This window comes from Mustelus asterias, chromosome 18 (genome assembly GCF_964213995.1).
Source record: "Mustelus asterias chromosome 18, sMusAst1.hap1.1, whole genome shotgun sequence".
Taxonomy (NCBI): domain Eukaryota; kingdom Metazoa; phylum Chordata; class Chondrichthyes; order Carcharhiniformes; family Triakidae; genus Mustelus; species Mustelus asterias.
This window is the reverse complement of record NC_135818.1, coordinates 57,280,112-57,301,883: the sequence shown is the minus strand read 5'-3', so window position 1 is coordinate 57,301,883 and position 21,772 is coordinate 57,280,112. Positions and strand designations below refer to the sequence as shown.

The 21,772-nt window shown below is 41.6% G+C and overlaps 1 protein-coding gene across 5 annotated transcripts in view; it reads right to left on the bottom strand.

Annotated features, from left to right (window-relative positions):
• Positions 1–21,772, bottom strand: part of trmt61a (tRNA methyltransferase 61A) — a 52,716-nt gene that overhangs the window by 24,654 nt on the left and 6,290 nt on the right. For all 5 annotated transcript variants that reach the window (XM_078234022.1, XM_078234018.1, XM_078234023.1 and 2 more), the window contains one exon: positions 6,714–7,075. In XM_078234022.1, the coding sequence (XP_078090148.1) occupies positions 6,714–7,044 (331 nt within the window). In that variant the 5' untranslated portion in view covers positions 7,045–7,075. The remainder of the gene's footprint in view (positions 1–6,713; positions 7,076–21,772) is intronic.

Here is a 21,772-nt window from a genome sequence, read left to right as displayed (position 1 = left end):
GGGGGGACCTATACCGTTGGGATGGTCTCCACCTGGACCGAGCTGGGATCAGTGTTCTGGCGAAGAGAGTAAATGGGGTGGTCAATAGGACTTTAAACTAGAGATTGGGGGGGGGAAGGGAAAGTCAGGGAACCAAGAGGTGAAGGAATCAGTGGGAAGCGTAGCTGCTTAGGATTACAAAAAATCACGAAAAGACAGCACTCAGGAGAGGTTACGATAGTCCCCATCTCACAAAATATGACACAGTGTCTGGAAAGGCTCAGTAGACCAAGGTCCACCACACTACGAAAACAAAAAGGGACGGTCAATAGGGAATTAAAGGTGCTATATTTAAATGCCCGCAGTGTCCGGAACAAGATAGATGAGCTTGTGGCCCAGATTGTGACTGGCAGGTATGATGTGGTAGGCATCACAGAGACGTGGTTGCAGGGGGTTCAGGACTGGCAGTTAAACATCCAGGGATTCACAACCTATCGAAAAGACAGAGGGGTGGGTAGAGGGGGCGGGGTTGCCTTGTTAATTAGAAATGAAATTAAATCAATAGCACTAAACGACATAGGGTCAGACGATGTGGAGTCTGTGTGGGTAGAGTTGAGGAACCACAAAGGCAAAAAAACCATAATGGGAGTTATGTACAGGCCTCCTGACAGTGGTCAGGACCAGGGGCACAAAATGCACCACGAAATAGAAAGGGCATGTCAGAAAGGCAAGGTCACAGTGATCATGGGGGATTTCAATATGCAGGTGGACTGGGTAAATAATGTTGCCAGTGGACCCAAAGAAAGGGAATTCATTGAATGTTTACAGGATGGCTTTTTGGAACAGCTTGTGATGGAGCCCACGAGGGAACAGGCTATTCTGGACTTAGTGTTATGTAATGAGCCAGACGTGATAAAAGATCTTAAAGTAAGGGAACACTTAGGAAGCAGTGATCATAATATGGTAGAATTCAGTCTGCAATTTGAAAGAAGGAAGGCAGAATCAGATGTGAAGGTTCTACAGTTAAATAAAGGTAATTACAGGCGCATGAGGGAGGAACTGACAAAAATCGACTGGAAGCAGAGCCTAATGGGAAAGACAGTAGAACAGCAATGGCAGGAGTTTCTGGGAGTAATTGAGGACACAGTGCAGAGGTTCATCCCAAACAAAAGAAAGGTTATCAGAGGGGGGATTAGGCAGCCATGGCTGACAAAGGAAGTCAGGGAATGCATCAAGGCAAAAGAGAGAGCCTATAATGTGGCAAAGAGTAGTGGGAAGTCAGAAGATTGGGAAGGCTATAAAAACAAACAGAGGATAACAAAGAGAGAAATAAGGAAGGAGAGGATCAAATATGAAGGTAGGCTAGCCAGTAACATTAGGAATGATAGTAAAAGTTTCTTTAAATACATTAAAAACAAACGGGAGGCAAAAGTAGACATTGGGCCGCTCCAAAATGACGCTGGTAATCTAGTGATGGGAGACAAGGAAATAGCTGAGGAACTTAATAAGTACTTTGCGTCAGTCTTCACAGTAGAAGACATGAGTAATATCCCAACAATTCAGGAAAGTCAGGGGGCAGAGTTGAATATGGTTGCCATCACAAAGGAGAAAGTGCTAGAGAAACTAAAAGGTCTGAAAATTGATAAATCTCCGGGCCCAGATGGGCTACATCCTAGAGTTCTAAAGGAGATAGCTGAAGAAATAGTGGAGGCGTTAGTTATGATCTTTCAAAAGTCACTGGAGTCAGGGAAAGTCCCAGAGGATTGGAAAATCGCTGTTGTAACCCCACTGTTCAAGAAGGGAACAAGAAAAAAGATGGAAAATTATAGGCCAATTAGCCTAACCTCAGTTGTTGGCAAAATTCTAGAATCCATCGTTAAGGATGAGATTTCTAAATTCTTGGAAGTGCAGGGTCGGATTAAGACAAGTCAGCATGGATTTAGTAAGGGGAGGTCGTGCCTGACAAACCTGTTAGAGTTCTTTGAAGAGATAACAAATAGGTTAGACCAAGGAGAGCCAATGGATGTTATCTATCTTGACTTCCAAAAGGCCTTTGACAAGGTGCCTCACGGGAGACTGCTGAGTAAAATAAGGGCCCATGGTATTCGAGGCAAGGTACTAACATGGATTGACGATTGGCTGTCAGACAGAAGGCAGAGAGTTGGGATAAAAGGTTCTTTCTCAGAATGGCAACCGGTGACAAGTGGTGTCCCGCAGGGTTCAGTGTTGGGGCCACAGCTGTTCTCTTTATATATTAACGATCTAGATGACGGGACTGGGAGCATTCTGGCCAAGTTTGCCGATGATACAAAGATAGGTGGAGGGGCAGGTAGTATTGAGGAGGTGGGGAGGCTGCAGAAAGATTTAGACAGTTTAGGAGAGTGGTCCAAGAAGTGGCTGATGAAATTCAACGTGGGCAAGTGCGAGGTCGTACACTTTGGAAAAAAGAATAGAGGCATGGACTATTTTCTAAACGGTGACAAAATTCATAATGCTAAAGTGCAAAGGGACTTGGGAGTCCTAGTCCAGGATTCTCTAAAGGTAAACTTGCAGGTTGAGTCCGTAATTAAGAAAGCAAATGTAATGTTGTCATTTATCTCAAGAGGCTTGGAATACAAAAGCAGGGATGTACTTCTGAGGCTTTATAAAGCACTGGTTAGGCCCCATTTGGAGTACTGTGAGCAATTTTGGGCCCCACACCTCAGGAAGGACATACTGGCACTGGAGCGGGTCCAGCGGAGATTCACACGGATGATCCCAGGAATGGTAGGCCTGACATACGATGAACGTCTGAGGATCGTGGGATTATATTCATTGGAGTTTAGGAGGTTGAGGGGAGATCTGATAGAAACTTACAAGATAATGAACGGCTTAGATAGGATGGACGTAGGGAAGTTGTTTCCATTAACAGGGGAGACTAGGACGCGGGGGCACAGCCTTAGAATAAAAGGGAGTCACTTTAGAACAGAGATGAGGAGAAATTTCTTCAGCCAGAGAGTGGTGGGTCTGTGGAATTCATTGCCACAGAGGGCTGTGGAGGCCGAGACGTTGAGCGTCTTCAAGACAGAAATTGATAAATTCTTGATTTCTCGAGGAATTAAGGGCTATGGGGAGAGAGCGGGTAAATGGAGTTGAAATCAACCATGATTGAATGGTGGAGTGGACTCGATGGGCCGAATGGCCTTACTTCCGCTCCTATGTCTTATGGTCTTATGGTCTTAACTCATTCTCATCTGGTCGGATTGTACTCTGAGTGGTGATTAAACCAGCACCAGCTGTTTGTCAATTTACCCATTGACTCTTCTTGGGCTTTCACACGGCAAGCTGATAATTGCCCTCTGCACGGAATCTGGAACCTGTCTGAATGGAGCAAGTAACAATGCATCTCCTTAACCAAGTTGATTGAAGAATTATTAATGGGCAGCACAGGACCTGGACCAGGAATTTTTAAATTTGAATAATGGAATTGATGTTAAATGAGGTAGAAAAAGTGAAATAAAGAGCAGGAAGGAAGGAAGGATTGGATGGAGATAAAGAGAGAGAGAGAGAGAGAGACAAAGAAAAGGTTAAAAAAAAAAGTTTGCATCACCAGCAATAATTAAAAGCTGAAGGAATGAGATTACACACTAAATGTTACATCCTAGTGCCAGAGAGGTGGTTTTAAGACATCATGCAGTTAGAAAGGTTCTGTCACTGAAATGGATATGGCCTAACGTTTTTTTGGTGCTTTTGTATCTACATAGCCAGTACAGGAATGTCATGTTGTTCAATGTATTTTAATGGGGAACCAGGTAGTGATATATAATTTTCATGCAGCTTATGGAGAGGCTGCGTATCTCAAACAGCAACTTCAGGAATTTCAAAGTTAAATGTGCATGTGTTATCACTGGATATTGTTGTCCAACTTGTGAATAACAGTAAGAACTTTCTCACCATCATTGTCACAGCAAAATGGGGCCCATTAAATTCCCGTCTCTCTTTTTTAAGGCATCTAATCTTTTCATAGAGTCATAGTTCTGTGTTGAGGCTGTGATTCAAATCATATTTTTTTTTTTAATGACTACATATCCAAAGTACTCTGTTGGCTGTAAGCACTTTTGAGACATCCGGCTGGTCAGCAAAATGCAAGTCTTTGAAAAATTAAATTCTCTCAAACGGTGCTCAGCATTTTGGAGGGGTGCCCTAAAATTAATGTCACATTTCCACATGAATCAATTAACTAGATCTTCAAAGTAAAAGTAAAGTTTTAGTCAGAAGTAGGCTTACATTAACACTGCAATGAAGTTACTGTGAAAATCCCCTAGTCGCCACACTCCAGCGCCTGTTTGGGTACAGAGGGAGAATTTAGCATGGCTAATTCATCTATCCTGCACATCTCTTGGACCGTGGGAGGAAACCGGGGCACCCGGCGGAAACCAATGCAGACACAGGGAGAATGTGCAAACTCCACGGACAGTGACCCAAGCCGGGAATCAAACCTGGGTCCCTGGCGCTGTGAGGCAGCAGTGCTAACCACTGTGCAATAAAGTTAAAGCATAATATTTTGTCCCCAGTGTCAATTTCCCCTTATCAAAATTTCTAAAACAGCCAAGCACCTCTGATGGAAGTTAAATCCAGTTCTCACATCAGACTCCATTAATGCTAAAATTTGAAAGCAAATGGAGTAGTCTGATGAAATGTAAAGTGGATTATAAATTCCAGGCATAGGGCACTTGCACACAAACTAGGAGCAGGGTCATTTGGCCCCTCGATAAGATAATAGTGTGGCCTTAACTTCACCCATCTATCTGAACTCCTTAACCCTGGACATCGTTGGCTATCAAAATCTGTGTAATTCAGCCTTGAATATATTCAATGACCAAGCCTCTGAGGCTCTCTGAGGAAGAGCATTCCATAGGCTTCTGTGAAAAAAAATTCTCATTGCTGTCTTAAATGGGAGACTCTTAATTTTTAAACTATGTATCCTTGCTCTATACTCTCCCACAGAGAAAAACATCCCCTCAGCACCCAGCCTGTCACGTTCCCTCAGGATCTTATATGTTTGAATATCGTCTAAACTCTAATGGGTACAAGCCCAACCTGTTCAACCTTTCCTCCTACACTAATCCCTTCGTGCCAGGAATTAGTCAAGTGAACCTTCTCTGAACTGCTTCCAATGAAATTATATTCTTAAGTAAAAAGGCCAAAACCGTACACAGCACTCCAGATGAAGACTCACAAAGGCCCCATTCAGCTGTGACAGCAACACTTTCCAACTTTTACACTCAATTCTCCAAATGCCAACATTCCATTAGCCTTCCTAATCACTTGCTGTACCTGCATACCAACTTTTTGTGATTCATGTACCTGGACACCCAAATCCCCCTATATCATAGAGATCTGCATTCTCTCCAAATAAATTATGTACAGTTTTTCCTGTCAAAGTGGACAAGTTCACATTCTTCCTGCATTATACTCCATTCTGCCATATTTTTGCCCACTCACTTAACCTATCTATATCTATTTGTAGGGTCTTTATGTCCTCTTGAAATAATATATTTATATAGTAAAACATCTCAAAGCACTTCAGTTAATGAATTACTTTGAGGGCACTGACTACCCTGCAGGCAAATGGAACAACTGTTCATAAGAAATAGAAGTAGGTCATTCGGCCCACTGCGCCACCATTCAATAAGATCATGACTGATATGATTGTGGCCTTATCTCCATTTCCCTGCCTGAGCCCCAGAACTCGTGACTCCCTAGTCAATCAAAAATCTGTCTAACTCAGTCTCAAAATATATTCAATCACCCAGTCTCTACTGCTTTCTGGAGAAGATAATTCCATGCACTAACGACCCCTGGGAGAAATTCTTCCTCGTCTATGGTCTTAAATGAGAGACGCCTTATTTTTAAACTGTGCCCCCAATTCTAGATTCCCTCAGCTAACATCAAAAAATCTCTCAGCATCTATTCGTCAAGCCCCCTCAGAATCTAATATATTTCAATAAGATCATCTTCCATCCTTCTAAACTTTTAATCTGCTCATCTCTCCCTCATAAGACAATTTTTCCATCTCTGGAATCAGCCTTGTGGATCTTCTTCGAACTGGTTCCAATGCAGGTATGTCCTTTATTAATTGAGAATAAAATTCTACACAGTACACTTGATGTGGTCTCAATGTCCTATACAGTTGTAAAGAGAATTCCTTGCTTTTATATTCCATTCCCCTCCAAAGCAATGTCTGCAACAGCAAAACATATATAATAGATATAAATAGTATAGATTTGAGAGAGGAAGTAATCTTACTCTTCCTTGACTAAGCCTTGACATTTTAAATATCTACCTAACCATGTACTTGGTAGAGTTCAAAGTATAATAATATACAATTATATTCCCAAAGCTTGTATATGTACTGTACAAGATGAATAACAAGTTATTTCTGCAAGAGTCTTCATATTCCTAAACATCAAAAAATACAGGATTACTCATTTTCTACCATCATGCATTGAGAAGATTCGAAAAATAGATTAATCTCCAATTAAGGAAATGGCCATACTTGAAAATTAAATACAGCTGCTGAGCAAGTAAATCAGGGCATCTCATCATCCAGAGAAAACTGAACATGCATTGAAGAGTGCCAACATTTCTTCCTTGCTGCAAACTTAACCAAGCTATCTGTACAATATGCATTAATATTCCTAGTACAAGTAAAAAACTGCATGCTCAGATTCCATAGTATTGAAATAACATACCTGACTCACAGACGATCGATCCTGGCTTCAACTCTAGCATCATAATGATCATAGAGATATCAGTAGAATAGAGGATTTGTGTCCGATGAGGAAGCGTCACAGTCCAGAGTTCTGGAGTAGGGTGAAGTATATACACCCAACCTCCTTTGCTGCATGTAACCTTTGACCCATACTTTTTCCCAATAAGATCGGCTGAGTGCTTGATAGCACCATACTTGGTCTGCGTTGCAGCACCTTGCTGAACTTTGATCGCAAACATTGAATCGTGGCCTAGGAAGACGACGGCGGTGTCACCATTCTGAATAACATCCCTATACTCCACAAAACTCATTCTGAGAACGGAATGCAATGATCGTCACAACCTAGGAAAAACATCGAAGTAGGCAAGAACATCAGAATAGCACTCTTACATCAATAGGTTCAATGTTTGTTCTTATTACTCCACTATAATGGAACAGATATAAATTCACAGCTAGAGGATTTTACATGGATCCAGAAAAATGAGCATCCTTTACAACAACACAGTTCATTTGCAAATGCATTACTTGGGGCGAAAATAAGTCAAATGCTCTAGGAATGCCTCACAGTTGATTCTTGATCTGCATTATTAGTCCACCTCATTCAAGGCTACAATGGAGTTTCTATAACTGGCCTTGCCATTAGCAGGCTGGGATGCAGAATGGATGAGAAAGGGGGATGGAAAGAGCAAGTTGGTGCAGCTCAGTATCCTGGCTAACATTTTTCCCTCAGCTAACAAAAAATTTGTTCTGAAATATCCAGATCAATCATCTCTTTGGTTTTATAAGAATGGATTAGCCAGTAGAATCAGTAATATGAAAGATGAATTAAAAGTCAATAATTAAAAGCCAAGACGCTTTACGACAACTCTGAACACTTGGAGCAGCACTTACTATAAACATATTTGGAAAAAAAAAGAGTGTTAGGACTCATCGATCCATTTAACCATGATATTGGCAATGGAGCATCCAGGGACAGAGAAAGTTGATAAATAGTCTAACCCACACCTATCTTTATTTAGAAAGGGCAGTTTACCATGTCAGAATCTCAGCAACAGGAATGGAAAATCTACGCAAATAAGAATGTAATTACATATTTAAGTGCTCTGAAAATAGATAAACAACCTGTTCCAGCCAACTTGCACAAATGAATCTTAAAAGGAGAATGGGACTGACATTATTGATGCTCTAATAGTTATGCAAGTTTGCCAAATTTGGAACAGGTACTCGGAAATAGGAAAGTAATTAAACACACTCCAGAAAGAAAATAATTCAATGTTACATTAATGGGAATTTGATCTGCATACCTAATTCCACCACATGCACATAGTTGATTAGCTCCTAATACCAAATGGCAAGGTTCATAAATGAGATTAATACAAAATGGTGCCAGCACTAAAAGGAACCAGCAATTAGCCAATACCACCCCAGAAAGGACACTGAAAACTTGCCAAAAACATTGGAAATTTCATTTTCCTGAATGCTCTCCACAAAGTTCTACATCAATAATTAATATCTGAAATAGACAAAAGGTTCTGAATTTATTAGAGTGGCTCTAAAAAAAAGGAAATCAATAGCCTTTTGTTAGAACTTTCCAGGTTGAATAGAAATTGAAAGGATGTCCCGGTATTTAGACCTTTGCTATTTCAATTGTATTAATTAAACTATATCGAATTGAAACAAGAGATAAACAAAAAAATAATAAAATCTTTTGATTGCAGAAGAGGCAGTACAAATAGATTTTGAAGGATTTGGATTTTTTAAATTGGTATCAGATGCAATATGAATTATTGTAAAATAATTCTACAATTCAATAATCCACGCCTTGAGTGCTATGAGCAGTTCTGGGCACTGCACTTTAGGAAGGATATATGGGTCTTGGAGGAAGTGCAGAGTAAATTTAATTCCAGGATTAAGCTATGAAGAGAGTTTAAATAAACTAGGATTGCTACCCCTGGAATTGAGAAGGTTAATCAAAGTTTTCATGATACTAAGGGAACTAATAGGATAGATTGAGAGAAATTATTTCCATTAACTAATGAGTTTAGGACTTGGGTTTTTTGAGCCCGACCTTTCAGGAGTGAAATTATGAAACAGTACTTCATGCAAAGGGCAATCGAAATTTGGAACTCTCTTCCACAAATGGAAATTGATCCTAGGTCAATAGAATTGTTAATTTTAAAACAGAGATTGATAAATGTTAGTTAGCCAAAGGCATTATTGAATAGAGGACAAAGGTGAGAAATAGGGGCTGCAGTGCACCATTCCTTCATTGTGTAAATCAGGAGGGCTTAGTTGTGGTTAAAAAAGGCAAATGTGGCACTAATTCACATCAGCAGGGACTGAATAGAATTTAGAAGGTACCATTTTTTGAGATGTTGGTTGGATGCCATTTAGAGACCTGTTTGTAGACTTGTTATCTCATAATAAAGATACTTTCACCTTTCAGAATTTAGAGGAAAATATCAAAAAGAACTTTGAAGTGATTGAATTCTTTGAGGAGGTAACTAAGTGTGTAGATGAAGGTAGAGCAGTTGATGTCGTATACATGGATTTTAGTAAGGCGTTTGATAAGGTTCCCCATGGTAGGCTCATGAAGAAAGTAAGGAGGTGTGGAATAGAGGGAAATTTGGCCGATTGGATAAGTAACTGGCTATCTCATAGAATGTGGAGATGCCGGCGTTGGACTGGGGTAAACACAGTAAGAAGTTTAACAACACCAGGTTAAAGTCCAACAGGTTTATTTGGTAGCAAAAGCCACACAAGCTTTCGAGGCTCTAAGCCCCTTCTTCAGGTGAGTGGGAATTCTGTTCACAAACAGAACTTATAAAGACACAGACTCAATTTACATGAATAATGGTTGGAATGCGAATACTTACAACTAATCCAGTCTTTAAGAAACAAAACAATGGGAGTGGAGAGAGCATCAAGACAGGCTAAAAAGATGTGTATTGTCTCCAGACAAGACAGCCAGTGAAACTCTGCAGGTCCACGCAACTGTGGGAGTTACAAATAGTGTGACATAAACCCAATATCCCGGTTGAGGCCGTCCTTGTGTGTGCGGAACTTGGCTATCAGTTTCTGCTCAGCGACTCTGCGCTGTCGTGTGTCGCGAGTATCTAGTGTATAGCATCGGTTGAAGGTCCCGTGCGGTGAAGAAGTCTTGTTCGAACCTGTGCATGAAGATGTTGGCATATTGAGGTGCAAATTTGGTCCCCATGGCTGTTCCGTGTGTCTGGATGAAGAACTGGTTGTTGAAGGTGAAGATATTGTGGTCCAGGATGAAGCGGATGAGATGTAAAATTGCATCTGGAAACTGGCAGTTGTTGGCGCTGAGCACTGAGGCCGTTGCAGCAATGCCATCGTCATGGGGGATGCTGGTGTAGAGTGCTGAGACATCCATTGTGACGAGGAGCGCTCCTGGTTCAACTGCTCCATGTGTGCCGAGTTTCTGTAGGAAGTCCGTCGTGTCGCGACAAAAGCTGGGGGTTCTTTGTACAATGGGTTTCAGGATGCCCTCGACATAGCCGGAGAGGTTCTCGCACAGGGTCCCATTGCCCGATACGATGGGACGGCCGGGTGTGTTTGCCTTGTGTATCTTCGGGAGGCAGTAGAGATCTCCAACGCGGGGAGTACGTGGGATGAGAGCACGGAGGGTGTTCTGAAGGTCCGGATCAAAGGTCTTGATCAGAGTGTTGAGTTGACGGGTGTGTTCTTTGGTCGGATCTGCAGGTAACTGTCTGTAGTGTTCCTCGTTGTTGAGTTGTCGGTACACTTCTTTGCAGTAATCCGTTCTGTTCAGTATGACGATGGCCCCTCCTTTGTCTGCTGGTTTGATGACAATGTTGCGGTTGGTCTTGAGAGCGTGGATGGCGTTACGTTGTGCTTGGGTGATGTTCGGGGCTGTCTTGTGAGTGCGGCTGATGAATTTGGTGTTGACGCACCTCCTGACGGCTTGGGCATACATGTCAAGTCGAGGGCAGCGGCCTTCCGGAGGAGTCCAATTCGACTCTTTCCTCTTCGGATGCACTGCGGATCTCTCTGTCGGCTGTTCCGGTTCATTGGCTGTCTCATTGTGTTCGTTGTTGGCCTCTTGGGGTTTGTGGAAGAACTCCCTCAGCCTCATTCGCCTGATGAATTCCTCTGTGTCTGCTGCGAGACTGATGGGGTCTATTTTGGTGGTGGGGCAAAAATTAAGCCCTCGGCTGAGAACTTCGATTTCATCTGGTTGAAGTGTGTAGTCGGACAAGTTGACAATGGACTTCCCTGCAGTGGTACTGTTTTCTACTGTGGTACCGGGGGAGGCTTGGTTGATGCTGGTGGTGATGCCGAGTTTCTCAAGTTTCCTGTTCTTGGTGTGCATGTAGATGGTGTAGTTCCTTTGTCTCGTCTGCTTGGCAGAGTTTCGCAGCTGGTCTGCGTCCTGAGCGCAAGTTGAGAACATGGATTCGATCTTGGTTTCCAGGCTGCGGCGTTTGCTGTAGAGTTGGTGTATGAGGTGGTTGAGGAGGGTGAGAGAGGTGCGACGGCAAAGTCTCTCAGCGTAGTCTGTGTTATAGGTTGACCTGAGTGGGTTCGTGATCTGTAGTCCTTTCGGTATCTTGTCTGCTTTCTTGCATCTTTGTAGAAACTTGATGTCTGTGTCGATATGCGCGATCTTCTTGGCGATCCTCTCCACTTGGAGCCGGCAGTTTGCGGTGTCGATGGCAGTCATGATGTGGAGATGCCGGCGTTGTCATTGATGAAGACGAACATCTCGCCAAGGCCATCCCCACACCCCCACTTCTTGCCTTCAAACAACCGCACAACCTCAAACAGACCATTGTCCGCAGCAAACTACCCAGCCTTCAGGAGAACAGTGACCAAGACACCACACAACCCTGCCACAGCAACCTCTGCAAGACGTGCTGGATCATCGACACAGATGCCATCATCTCACGTGAGAACACCATCCACCAGGTACATGGTACATACTCTTGCAACTCGGCCAACGTTGTCTACCTGATACGCTGCAAGAAAGGATGTCCCGAGGCATGGTACATTGGGGAAACTATGCAGACGCTGCGACAACGGATGAATGAACACCGCTCGACAATCACCAGGCAAGACTGTTCTCTTCCTGTTGGGGAGCACTTCAGCGGTCACGGGCATTCGGCCTCTGATATTCGGGTAAGCGTTCTCCAAGGCGGCCTTCGCGACACACGACAGCGCAGAGTCGCTGAGCAGAAACTGATAGCCAAGTTCCGCACACACAAGGACGGCCTCAACCGGGATATTGGGTTTATGTCACACTATTTGTAACTCCCACAGTTGCGTGGACCTGCAGAGTTTCACTGGCTGTCTTGTCTGGAGACAATACACATCTTTTTAGCCTGTCTTGATGCTCTCTCCACTCCCATTGTTTTGTTTCTTAAAGACTGGATTAGTTGTAAGTATTCGCATTCCAACCATTATTCATGTAAATTGAGTCTGTGTCTTTATAAGTTCTGTTTGTGAACAGAATTCCCACTCACCTGAAGAAGGGGCTTAGAGCCTCGAAAGCTTGTGTGGCTTTTGCTACCAAATAAACCTGTTGGACTTTAACCTGGTGTTGTTAAACTTCTTACTGTATCTCATAGAAGACAGAGGGTGGTGGTGGATGGAAAATTTTCAGACTGGAGACCAGTTACCAGTGGTGTACCACAGGGATCAGTGCTGGGTCCTCTGCTATTTATGATTTTTATCAATGACTTGGAGGAGGGGACTGAGGGTGGGTCAGTAAATTTGCTGATGACACCAAGATTGGTGGAGTAGTGGATGAGGTGGAGGGCTGTTGTAGGCTGTAAAGAGACATTGATAGGATGCAGAGCTGGGCCGTAAAATGGCAGATGGAGTTTAACCCTGATAAGTGCGAGGTGATTCATTTTGGTAGGACAAATTTGAATGCGGATTACAGAGTCAACGTCAGGGTTCTGAGGAATGTGGAGGAACAGAGAGATCTTGAGGTTCATATCCACAGATCTCTGAAGGTTGCCACTCAAGTGGATAGAGCCGTGAAGAAGGCCTATAGTGTGTTAGCTTTTATTAACAGGGGGTTGGAGTTTAAGAGCCGTGGGGTTATGCTGCAACTGTACAGGACCTTGGTGAGACCACATTTGGAATATTGTGTGCAGTTCTGGTCACCTCACTATAAGAAGGATATGGAAGCATTGGAGAGAGTGCAGAGGAGATTTACCAGGATGCTGCCTGGTTTGGAGGGTAGGTCTTATGAGGAAAGGTTGAGGGAGCTAGGGCTTTTCTCTTTAGAGCGGAGGAGGATGAGAGGTGACTTAATAGAGGTCTATAAGATGATGAGGGGGATAGATAGAGTGGATGTTCAGAGACTATTTCCTCGGGTGAATGTAGCTGTTACTAGGGGGCATAACTATAAGGTTCATGGTGGGAGATATAGGAGGGATGTCCGAGGTAGGTTCTTTACTCAGAGTGTTGGGGTGTGGAATGGACTGCCTGCTGTGATAGTGGAGTCGGACACTTTAGGAACTTTCAAGCGGTAAGTGGATAGGCACATGGAGCACACCAGAATGATAGGAAGTGGGATAGATTGATCTTGGTTTTGGACAAAGCTCGGCACAACATCGAAGGCCGAAGGGCCTGTACTGTGCTGTACTGTTCTATGTTCCATAAACATGTCGACATCTTCCTGACAATGAAGGGCATCGACAAGGTGATTAAAGGAAATCGTTCACTAGAGGAAAGATTTAAATACAATGTGGCATAAATTAGATTGTTACCAAAGTGATGTTTACAGTTTCAGAGCAAGTTACTTAGCACATCAGGTTTTCTAAACTGGAGTAATATCTGTCCACCTGCACCCCCCACACTGGAGTGCAGTGTCAGAGAAATGTGCGTTCTCTTTCATTGCCTGTTGACCCATTGCACATTGTTTCTGGATATGTTTTCCTTAAGTGTTAGCACTATCTTCCTATACACCATCTTTTGGAAATCAGGCAGGGGATATTCGCCCTGGAGTTGCAAAATTTGAAGCAGGACCTTCCACACACAAAAGTTTGTAAAGCAGTGGAGAAGACCGCAGTACAAACTGGCAAAGAAACAACTGATTGTGTTTGGAGAAGGGATTGAGTAATTTGAAGGCATTGGAAAGGTTTGACCTATGATCAAGTGACAGGTCTTTTTGGGTCCTGAAAATTAATGGTTCATCTGATGAAAACAGCTCAATAGTTGGAATTGTTGAATAAAGAATAGGCGGTCTCATCTTAGTAAGCGGGGAAATCCAATGTCTATTATCTAAGGCTCAGACAGCTTAAGGATGAAGGCTAGTGCACAAGGGCTGCAACAGTGCTAATCTCCTGCATCTTTGACACCCAAAATTAATGAGACACTAGTGTCTCAAAGATAATACAAGTAGGAAAGTTAAACTGGTTTGGAATAGATATATTGACTTTAACCAAATATTCAGTTCGGATGGAAGTTTCAGAAAATAAATGTTTTGCAAGTATATTCATTGCATGGTCCAAAATGAAAATTAACTGCATAACTGAACATCATACAAGTACAACGTACATATAAAAATAAGTTGGAGACTCAAGTATAGAATTAGCACACAAAATAATCCTGCTCGTTTTCCAAACTTTGTGTAACAGCTGATTTAAATATTTCCTCCACCAAGTATTGATGAATTCCCCAAATTTCTGATCTGGGCACGAAGTAAATGGTGCTGGAGACACCAAAATGAGCAAAATTAGCAGCCAGCAAGCCCATGCTTCAGGGAGGGCGAAGGAGAAAGATGTGTGACTCCATTGATTTCTTTCTGATTCTGAAGGGAGAAAGCTCTTCTAGTCATATCACTTTCTAATTACCTTAGATTATTTTGGGATATCCTACAATATAATTTTAAGTGGAGTTACTATTATAGGTAAAGCCTACATTCCCACACAGCAATACCTCAAAACAGCAGAAAGCTGAATTTTTTTTAAAAATTGTGTTTGTTGAAAGATAAATGTCAGGATAGCATAAGAACCCTTCTTCATCAAATAATGCCACGGGATCTCTCGCATCCATCTCAGCAGACAGACAGGAAATTGGTTTAATGTTTGTTCAGAAAAGGACACCTCCAAGAATGCAACACTCCTTCAGTACTGCTCTAAAGTATCAGCCTACATTATAGCTCAAATCTTTGGAATGGGCTTGGGACCATAACCTTCAGACTGAGAGCAGACAGTGACACCACCGAGACCTACGCTGTGTACTAGAACCATTCCACAGCTTCAGCAAATATAGGCTTGCTGACATTCCAGTTCAGCACTAAGAGAATGCTGCCTCATCAGAAGGATTGTATCTGTTGTTAAATTGAGGCACCTTAGATCAGAGATTCCCAACCAGTGTGCCCTGGCAAAGGCTCCACAAGCGTGCCGCAAAATAAGATTCAAAGTGATAAAACATTAATGTTAATAAACTAAATCTAATCTTCATTTTCCGCTTTGTGGTCAGCATCTCCAAATCTTGATGAACCTTGGGCCTCCCACTCATGCGCTGGCTGGGAATGAGCCAGACATGTGCTGTTCAGATTGTTTTACGTTGGTAATCCAAACCGTGCACACGCTAGCTGGGAATGGGTTGCACATGCATGATTCAGATTTTAAAATATTGGTCAGGAGCATGCGCATGGGCCTAACCGATGTAAAGAAAAATCAGAACTGCGCATGTGGGGCCCTTTCCTAGTTGACAGATGCACAGAAGATCCTCGGTCCTTTGGGAATTGGAGATGTCAACCACGGAGTTGGAGACAAAGGCCCCAGGTGTCTGCGCAAAAAGCAGAAACACGAAAGAGCGCAAAAGCCTGGGAAAGAGAAAAGTTGAAAAAACAAACAGGAGTGAAGGCAGGGAGAAGAAAAAAAAAGTTTCTGGTAAGGGAAAGAGATAAGAAACAGGAACCGATAAAGTTAAGAAAAGGAGAAACAGGCCCCAGATATTTGACATGCAAATGATGATAAGGCTTTAACTGTAAACTTAAACTAATGAAAATTGTATTAAATGGTGGCTTGACATGTTTTAAGGAGGTTTTAGAGGTAACGGTTTTTTTGCAAGAGGACAGTTCAGTTGCAGAAAATAGGAGATGTGCCTCAAAATCTTTTCTAGCGTAAAAGATTGGGAACAATGATGTAAAGGATCCTATGATATTATTCAAAGAGCACAGAGCTCCCCAGTGCTCAAACTAATGTTCTTTCCTGAACTACAACCAACAACGTAGTAATTTATTTAATTGATTGTATATTGATTTGTGCTATTGGTCGCCATTTCTGCTTACATAATACATAACAGTGACTACCCTTCAAAGGTTATTCATTGAACATGGAGAGCTATGAGATGTGCTGGAGACATGATAAAGGTTCTGCATAAACACAAGTCCTGCTCTTTTTCTTTTAATGTATCAAAGAGGGTGACAGATCACAAATTTAGTTAAAACAATGGTTTTCAAAGCAAATTCAAAGATCTTTTGGGAATGTGCAAATGGCTCGTGAGTGGTTCCAAGGCTTTCTGCCGCTAAGATTACTAATATCCTAATCCAGAAATATTAATTTGAAGCCAGACAAGGCTGAAGCTGGGTGCATGCAAAAGTCTTTGGTAATCTCCAGAGCAGACGCGTGACAGGGCAAAGCAGCCAATAAATGTACAAACAGACACCACTCATATTTCACCATGTGTGTTTTTATTTGAATCCTACATCTTGCTCCCCTCAATACTGTCTCATTAATTCTTTTGTTATTTGAAACATAATCAGAGAACCAAGCTCAATGCATGTGTACATGCAGGCAGCTAGCAACTAAGTTACTCTACCCTACTTTTTGAATTCATATTGTAAATGTCGCTTAATGACCTTAAATGACCTCCGAGAACCTCATGGATTCTACTAACCCCACAAGAATCCAAAAATTCATTTCCATAATCATGCAGGGGTCATAGGAGCAGGAATAGGCCATTCAGCCCATCAAGCTTTTTTCGCTATTCAAGCAGATCATCTATCTCAACACCACCTTCCCGTTCTATCCCCATATACCTCAATGTCGTTAGTCTCCAGAATTCTATCGATTTTGGTCTTGAACATACTCAATGAGTGAATTTCCACAGTCCACTGAGGTCGAGAATTCCAAAGATTCACCATCCTCTGGGTGAAGAAATGTCTCCTCATTTCAGCCTCCAGTACCCTGGCCCATATTCTGAGACGGGATCCTCTGGTTCTGGACTCACCAGCCAGGGGAAACATCCTTCCTACATCTGCCCTGTAAGAAGTTTGTAAGTTTCGATGGGGCGATCACCTCTTGTTCTCTGAAACTTTAGGAGAATACAGGCCCAGCTTCCTCAATCTCTCAGGTCAGGTCTGATAGCAGCAATACAACTAAGATCTACATTAAATATTTATTTCTTTTAAAATGAGAGCCAAAATGGCAGCATGGATAATTTAATCTCCATTAATGTCCATCAGGAAGTGTGGGAAAACATTTCTGAACTGGCACAATTGCTTAAACACAGTAAGGAGTCTAACAACACCAGGTTAAAGTCCAACAGGTTTATTTGGTAGCAAACTTTGCTACCAAATAAACCTGTTGGACTTTAACCTGGTGTTGTTAGACTCCTTACTGTGTTTACCCCAGTCCAACGCCGGCACCTCCACATCACAATTGCTTAACACAGCCAAGGCAATAAATCTAGTCCGGTCAAAGTGCCAATACTACAGCAATTCTAAAAAGGGAGCGAGGGTGCAGACACTAGCAGATACACTGAATTATGCAGCTGGACAATTAGTGAAGTTCTCAGATATCCTTGACCTACTTAGGGCTGCTGATAATTAACTTGCTGCTCTCCCTCCTTGCCGGGTACAACTCCAGAGATGCCAGGTACCTCCAGCACTTTTCCCCATGACAGTCTTAAAGACAAATTTCAACACAGCAGGTTATTTTACGCTTCGAGGATTGGGGGCGGGGTGGAATTAACAATAGAATTATCACAACCGAGCCCTCATCTATCCTCGGCCAACATCAACACATCCGTGCTTTCATTAAGAGGTTACTGGACAGCAATCACAAGAGATTATTGGTTTTCACTGACCAATAAAACAAAACTAACATCCCTATCTTTCCCAGCTTCTGATAAAATAACTCAGAACTGAATTTAATTATCTTCTTAATCTGTACAACTCATTACTCATTGTACAAAGTACAATGCTGATGAACATTTTAATTCATTATGGGAACTTCCGGTACATCGACTGGACTCCTCTTAGTTAGATGAGGGCTCTGGATTTTCCAGATTGAGCGAATTTAAATAATCAAACATCTATTTTCCACTGAGATTATCTCAGTCCCATCCAGTGGGCAACATGAGAAAAAGAAACACATTACAACCACAAGTTCGTGCTCTATTTTTCAAACAGATACCCAATTTTGCTCCAGTACAAAAATCATTATTGCAAGTACATTTATCGTATGTATCCAAGAACTAATATACAGTTTTACTATAACGGCTGTTGCTTTGGTGAACTTGTTAACAACAAACTTTCTACTTTGTTTTATGCTAGAATGGAAACCAGAGCTGACTGAAGTGCTTTAATCAACCTGAGAAGCTCCATCCCAGCATTACTGGATCATTCATTAAGCCCATTAGTAGATAAGACTGTGATGTAACTGCTGAATTATGGCAGTTGTGTTTGGTTTTCCAGGAGAAAATGAGTTATCAGTGTCCCAAAATGCAGTACAGCATTAAATGGAGCATGAGGAATAGTTGGGATTTATGGTTCAGCAAGCTTAGTACCAAAACAGAACTTCAACTGAAAGTTTTATAATGAAGACAGGATGCTGAGCTATGTTAGCAGTTCTGTGGACTGTTCTTTAGCTGATGCAGAAACATTGAAGCAGATCTTCAGATTTTCCCAACTGTTTGCTTTGACAATTTCCCCAAGTAGCAAGTGCTGCATTAGGAGTAAACCACTTTAACAATTTTCCTTGACAAATTATAAATTGCTCTTCACTACTTTTTCTTAAGATTGTTCATCTAAATTGGCTGCTACGAGCAGACACAGGTTTAAGGTGCTGGGGAGTAGGTACAGAGGAGATGTCAGGGGTAAGTTTTTCAGTCAGAGGGTGGTGGGTGAGTGGGATCGGCTGCCGTCAGTGGTGGTGGAGGCAAACTCGATAGGGTCTTTTAAGAGACTTCTGGATGAGTACATGGAACTTAATAGGATTGAGGGTTATAGGTAAGCCTATATATAAGCCTAGGTAGGTAGGAACATGACCAGCGCAACTTGTGGGCCGAAGGGCCTGTTTGTGCTGTATTTTTTCTATGTTCTAAATTCAACATACTGCCATTAAACTTCTGAGCTATTCATCAATTAGCAAGGCGAGATAGTAAAGCTGACGTGGCGAAAGAGGCATTCCTGCCTGCACCACCTTTGAAAATGGCTTTTGATATACCATTCACCACACCAACTGAGGTCATATTAAATATACCGTTTGGTTTACATATGTTGAAGTGTGGCTTTTGGTAGAATTCTCAGCCTATCATTATACAATACCAATTTTCCAATGTGACTATTTCTGTACACCTGTTCCAGATTATGAAGAAACAAGCCCAATAAATATTCCGAAGTCGTCAAATGACAAACTCAATCATTACACAAACACTGGCACGCTAACGGCTGCTAATAACAAGGTGAGAAATAAGCTATAATGCAAAAAGCCAAATGATTTTATGTTGATTGTATGAAGACAACCTTTCCACCTTATTTCATCTCATCTTAACCAGCAGGTTTTTTTTTACTTTAAAAAAAAGTCCAGTATCTGGCCCCAAATGCTGCAATTGTAGATTTTGAAAACATTTTTATAATATTGATAATTCATTGAGAAAGACTAGGAGATCGGTGCACTGTTCCTCGGCTAACTAAGAAAGTTAGGGATAGAATAAAACTGAAAGGCAACATGTACAATATTATGAAGATTAATGGTAGGTGAGATCAGACAAATTTCAGAAACCAGCTCAGAATGACTTCTTTTTAAAAAAGGGAGAAGTTAAGGTATGAGAGAAGGCTAGCTAGTAATATGAAAACAGACAGTAAAAAGTTTTACAAGTATATAAAAAAGGAAAATAGCTAAAGTTAGCATTTGTCCCTTGGAGTAGAGACTGAAAATTAATAATGGGGAACAAGGAAATGGTGTTGAACAGGTATTTTGTACGAGCCTTCACTGTAGAAAATATGAAAAGCATCTCAATAATAGTCGAAAATCAAGAGGGAAAAGGGAGGAAGGAACTTAGAACAATCAATCACTAGGCAAAAGGTACTGGGAAGCTATTGGGACTAAATGCTGACAAGTCCCTTGGATCTGAAGACCTGCATCCTCGGGTCTTAAAGAAGTGGGTTCCAAAATTCAGTCCCAGCAGATTGGAAAACTGCAAATGTAACAGCTCTACTCAAAAAAGGAGACAGAAAAGCAGGAAAACTATTGGCCAGTTAGCCTAACAATGGTGATATGAAAAATGCTTGAATCCATTATTGAGGTAATAGCAGACATTTAGTCAACATAGTCAAACTCTATTTCCCTTTCATAAAACTAATTCATGGGAGTTCTTTGAAGAAGTAACCAGCAGGTAATGGGAACTTGTATCTGTGGTGTATTCGGATATACAAATGCATTTGATAAGGTGTCATATAAAAGGTTACCACACAACATGGCATTGGGGATAACAGATTAGAATGCATAGAGGATTGGTTAACCAACAGGAAGCAGAGTTGGATTAAATGGGTCATTTTTGGGTTGGAAAACCATAGCCAGTGGATTCCCAGTGGGCCTCAACTATGTACAATAGCTAAATTTGCTGATGTCACAAAGATAGGTGGTAAAGAAAATTGTGAAGAGGACACAGAGTCTGTGAAGGGATACAGACAAGTTAAGGGAGTGGGTAAAAAAATACAGTAGATGCAACATAGTATGGGAAAGTGAGAGCTTGACTACTTCGGCAGGAAGAATAGAAATGGAGAATATTACTTAAATGACATTATTTAAATGCAGACAGACCCAAATCCATCTCCTTGCTGGCTCCAAAAAACAAATTCAAATTGAATCCAATTCATGGTCCCCACAAGAGAAACAAACAAGATCCAAGCTGACAAGATAAGGCACCACACCCCCATCTTGGGCTTGATCCAATGCTTGATCTTAGCCAAAAAGCGACCTAATGAGCCTTGAAAGCTATGCCAAGAGCAAACAGAACTGCAGTAGAGGCTTCTGATACTAATGCAAGATAAGTGTATAGCAACTGACTTCTTAGTACAATTAACCAGTTGTATGGAATGCACTCAGGGAAGAAAAGCACTTGCTGTTTCTGAAAATGTATTGTTGAAGTTGTGTGTTCAACTGGATTGGGCACTTAATAACTACAATAAATGGATTATACCCTGTGTGAGGCTACCTATTTTTAAACCCTAAATCCTCAGTGTTTCACTGCTGGGAACAGTTCCATAATCATTCTTGCCAGAAAGGAAATAATATTGCTAGGATCAATACACCACATGTATATTATGCAGTGTAATATTCAAACATTGCAGGAATTATTTTGGAAGCTAGCGCTGTGATGCTACTTTCTTTTAATAGGAAGGTAGGCATTCATTCAGAAAGACATTCATTATTAAATGCACAACGTGCACAGTTTACAAGGGCACCCCAGTTCGAAAATTCAATTTCACATTCAACACAAAAAAAACCCTACTTCAATGTTAGGAGGTGACATCTGTACTGCATGAGACCAGCTGGAAGTTACCTCTCTTTTTCCAACAGCCACAGCTTTAATAAATAATCAGTACACTGAACTCTTTTATCTGGATAAATTTTAACACACCTGGACTAAGCCAAAAATCACACAAACCTTTTAACAATATTGTTGTACGAAGTTCATTGGAAAAATCTTTATTCATTTCAAGAGCTATGAAAAAAATTCCAAATCCTCATTTCTTAGTCTTCATTTAGTAAAAGATTCTCATGGTATACACTAGAGAGA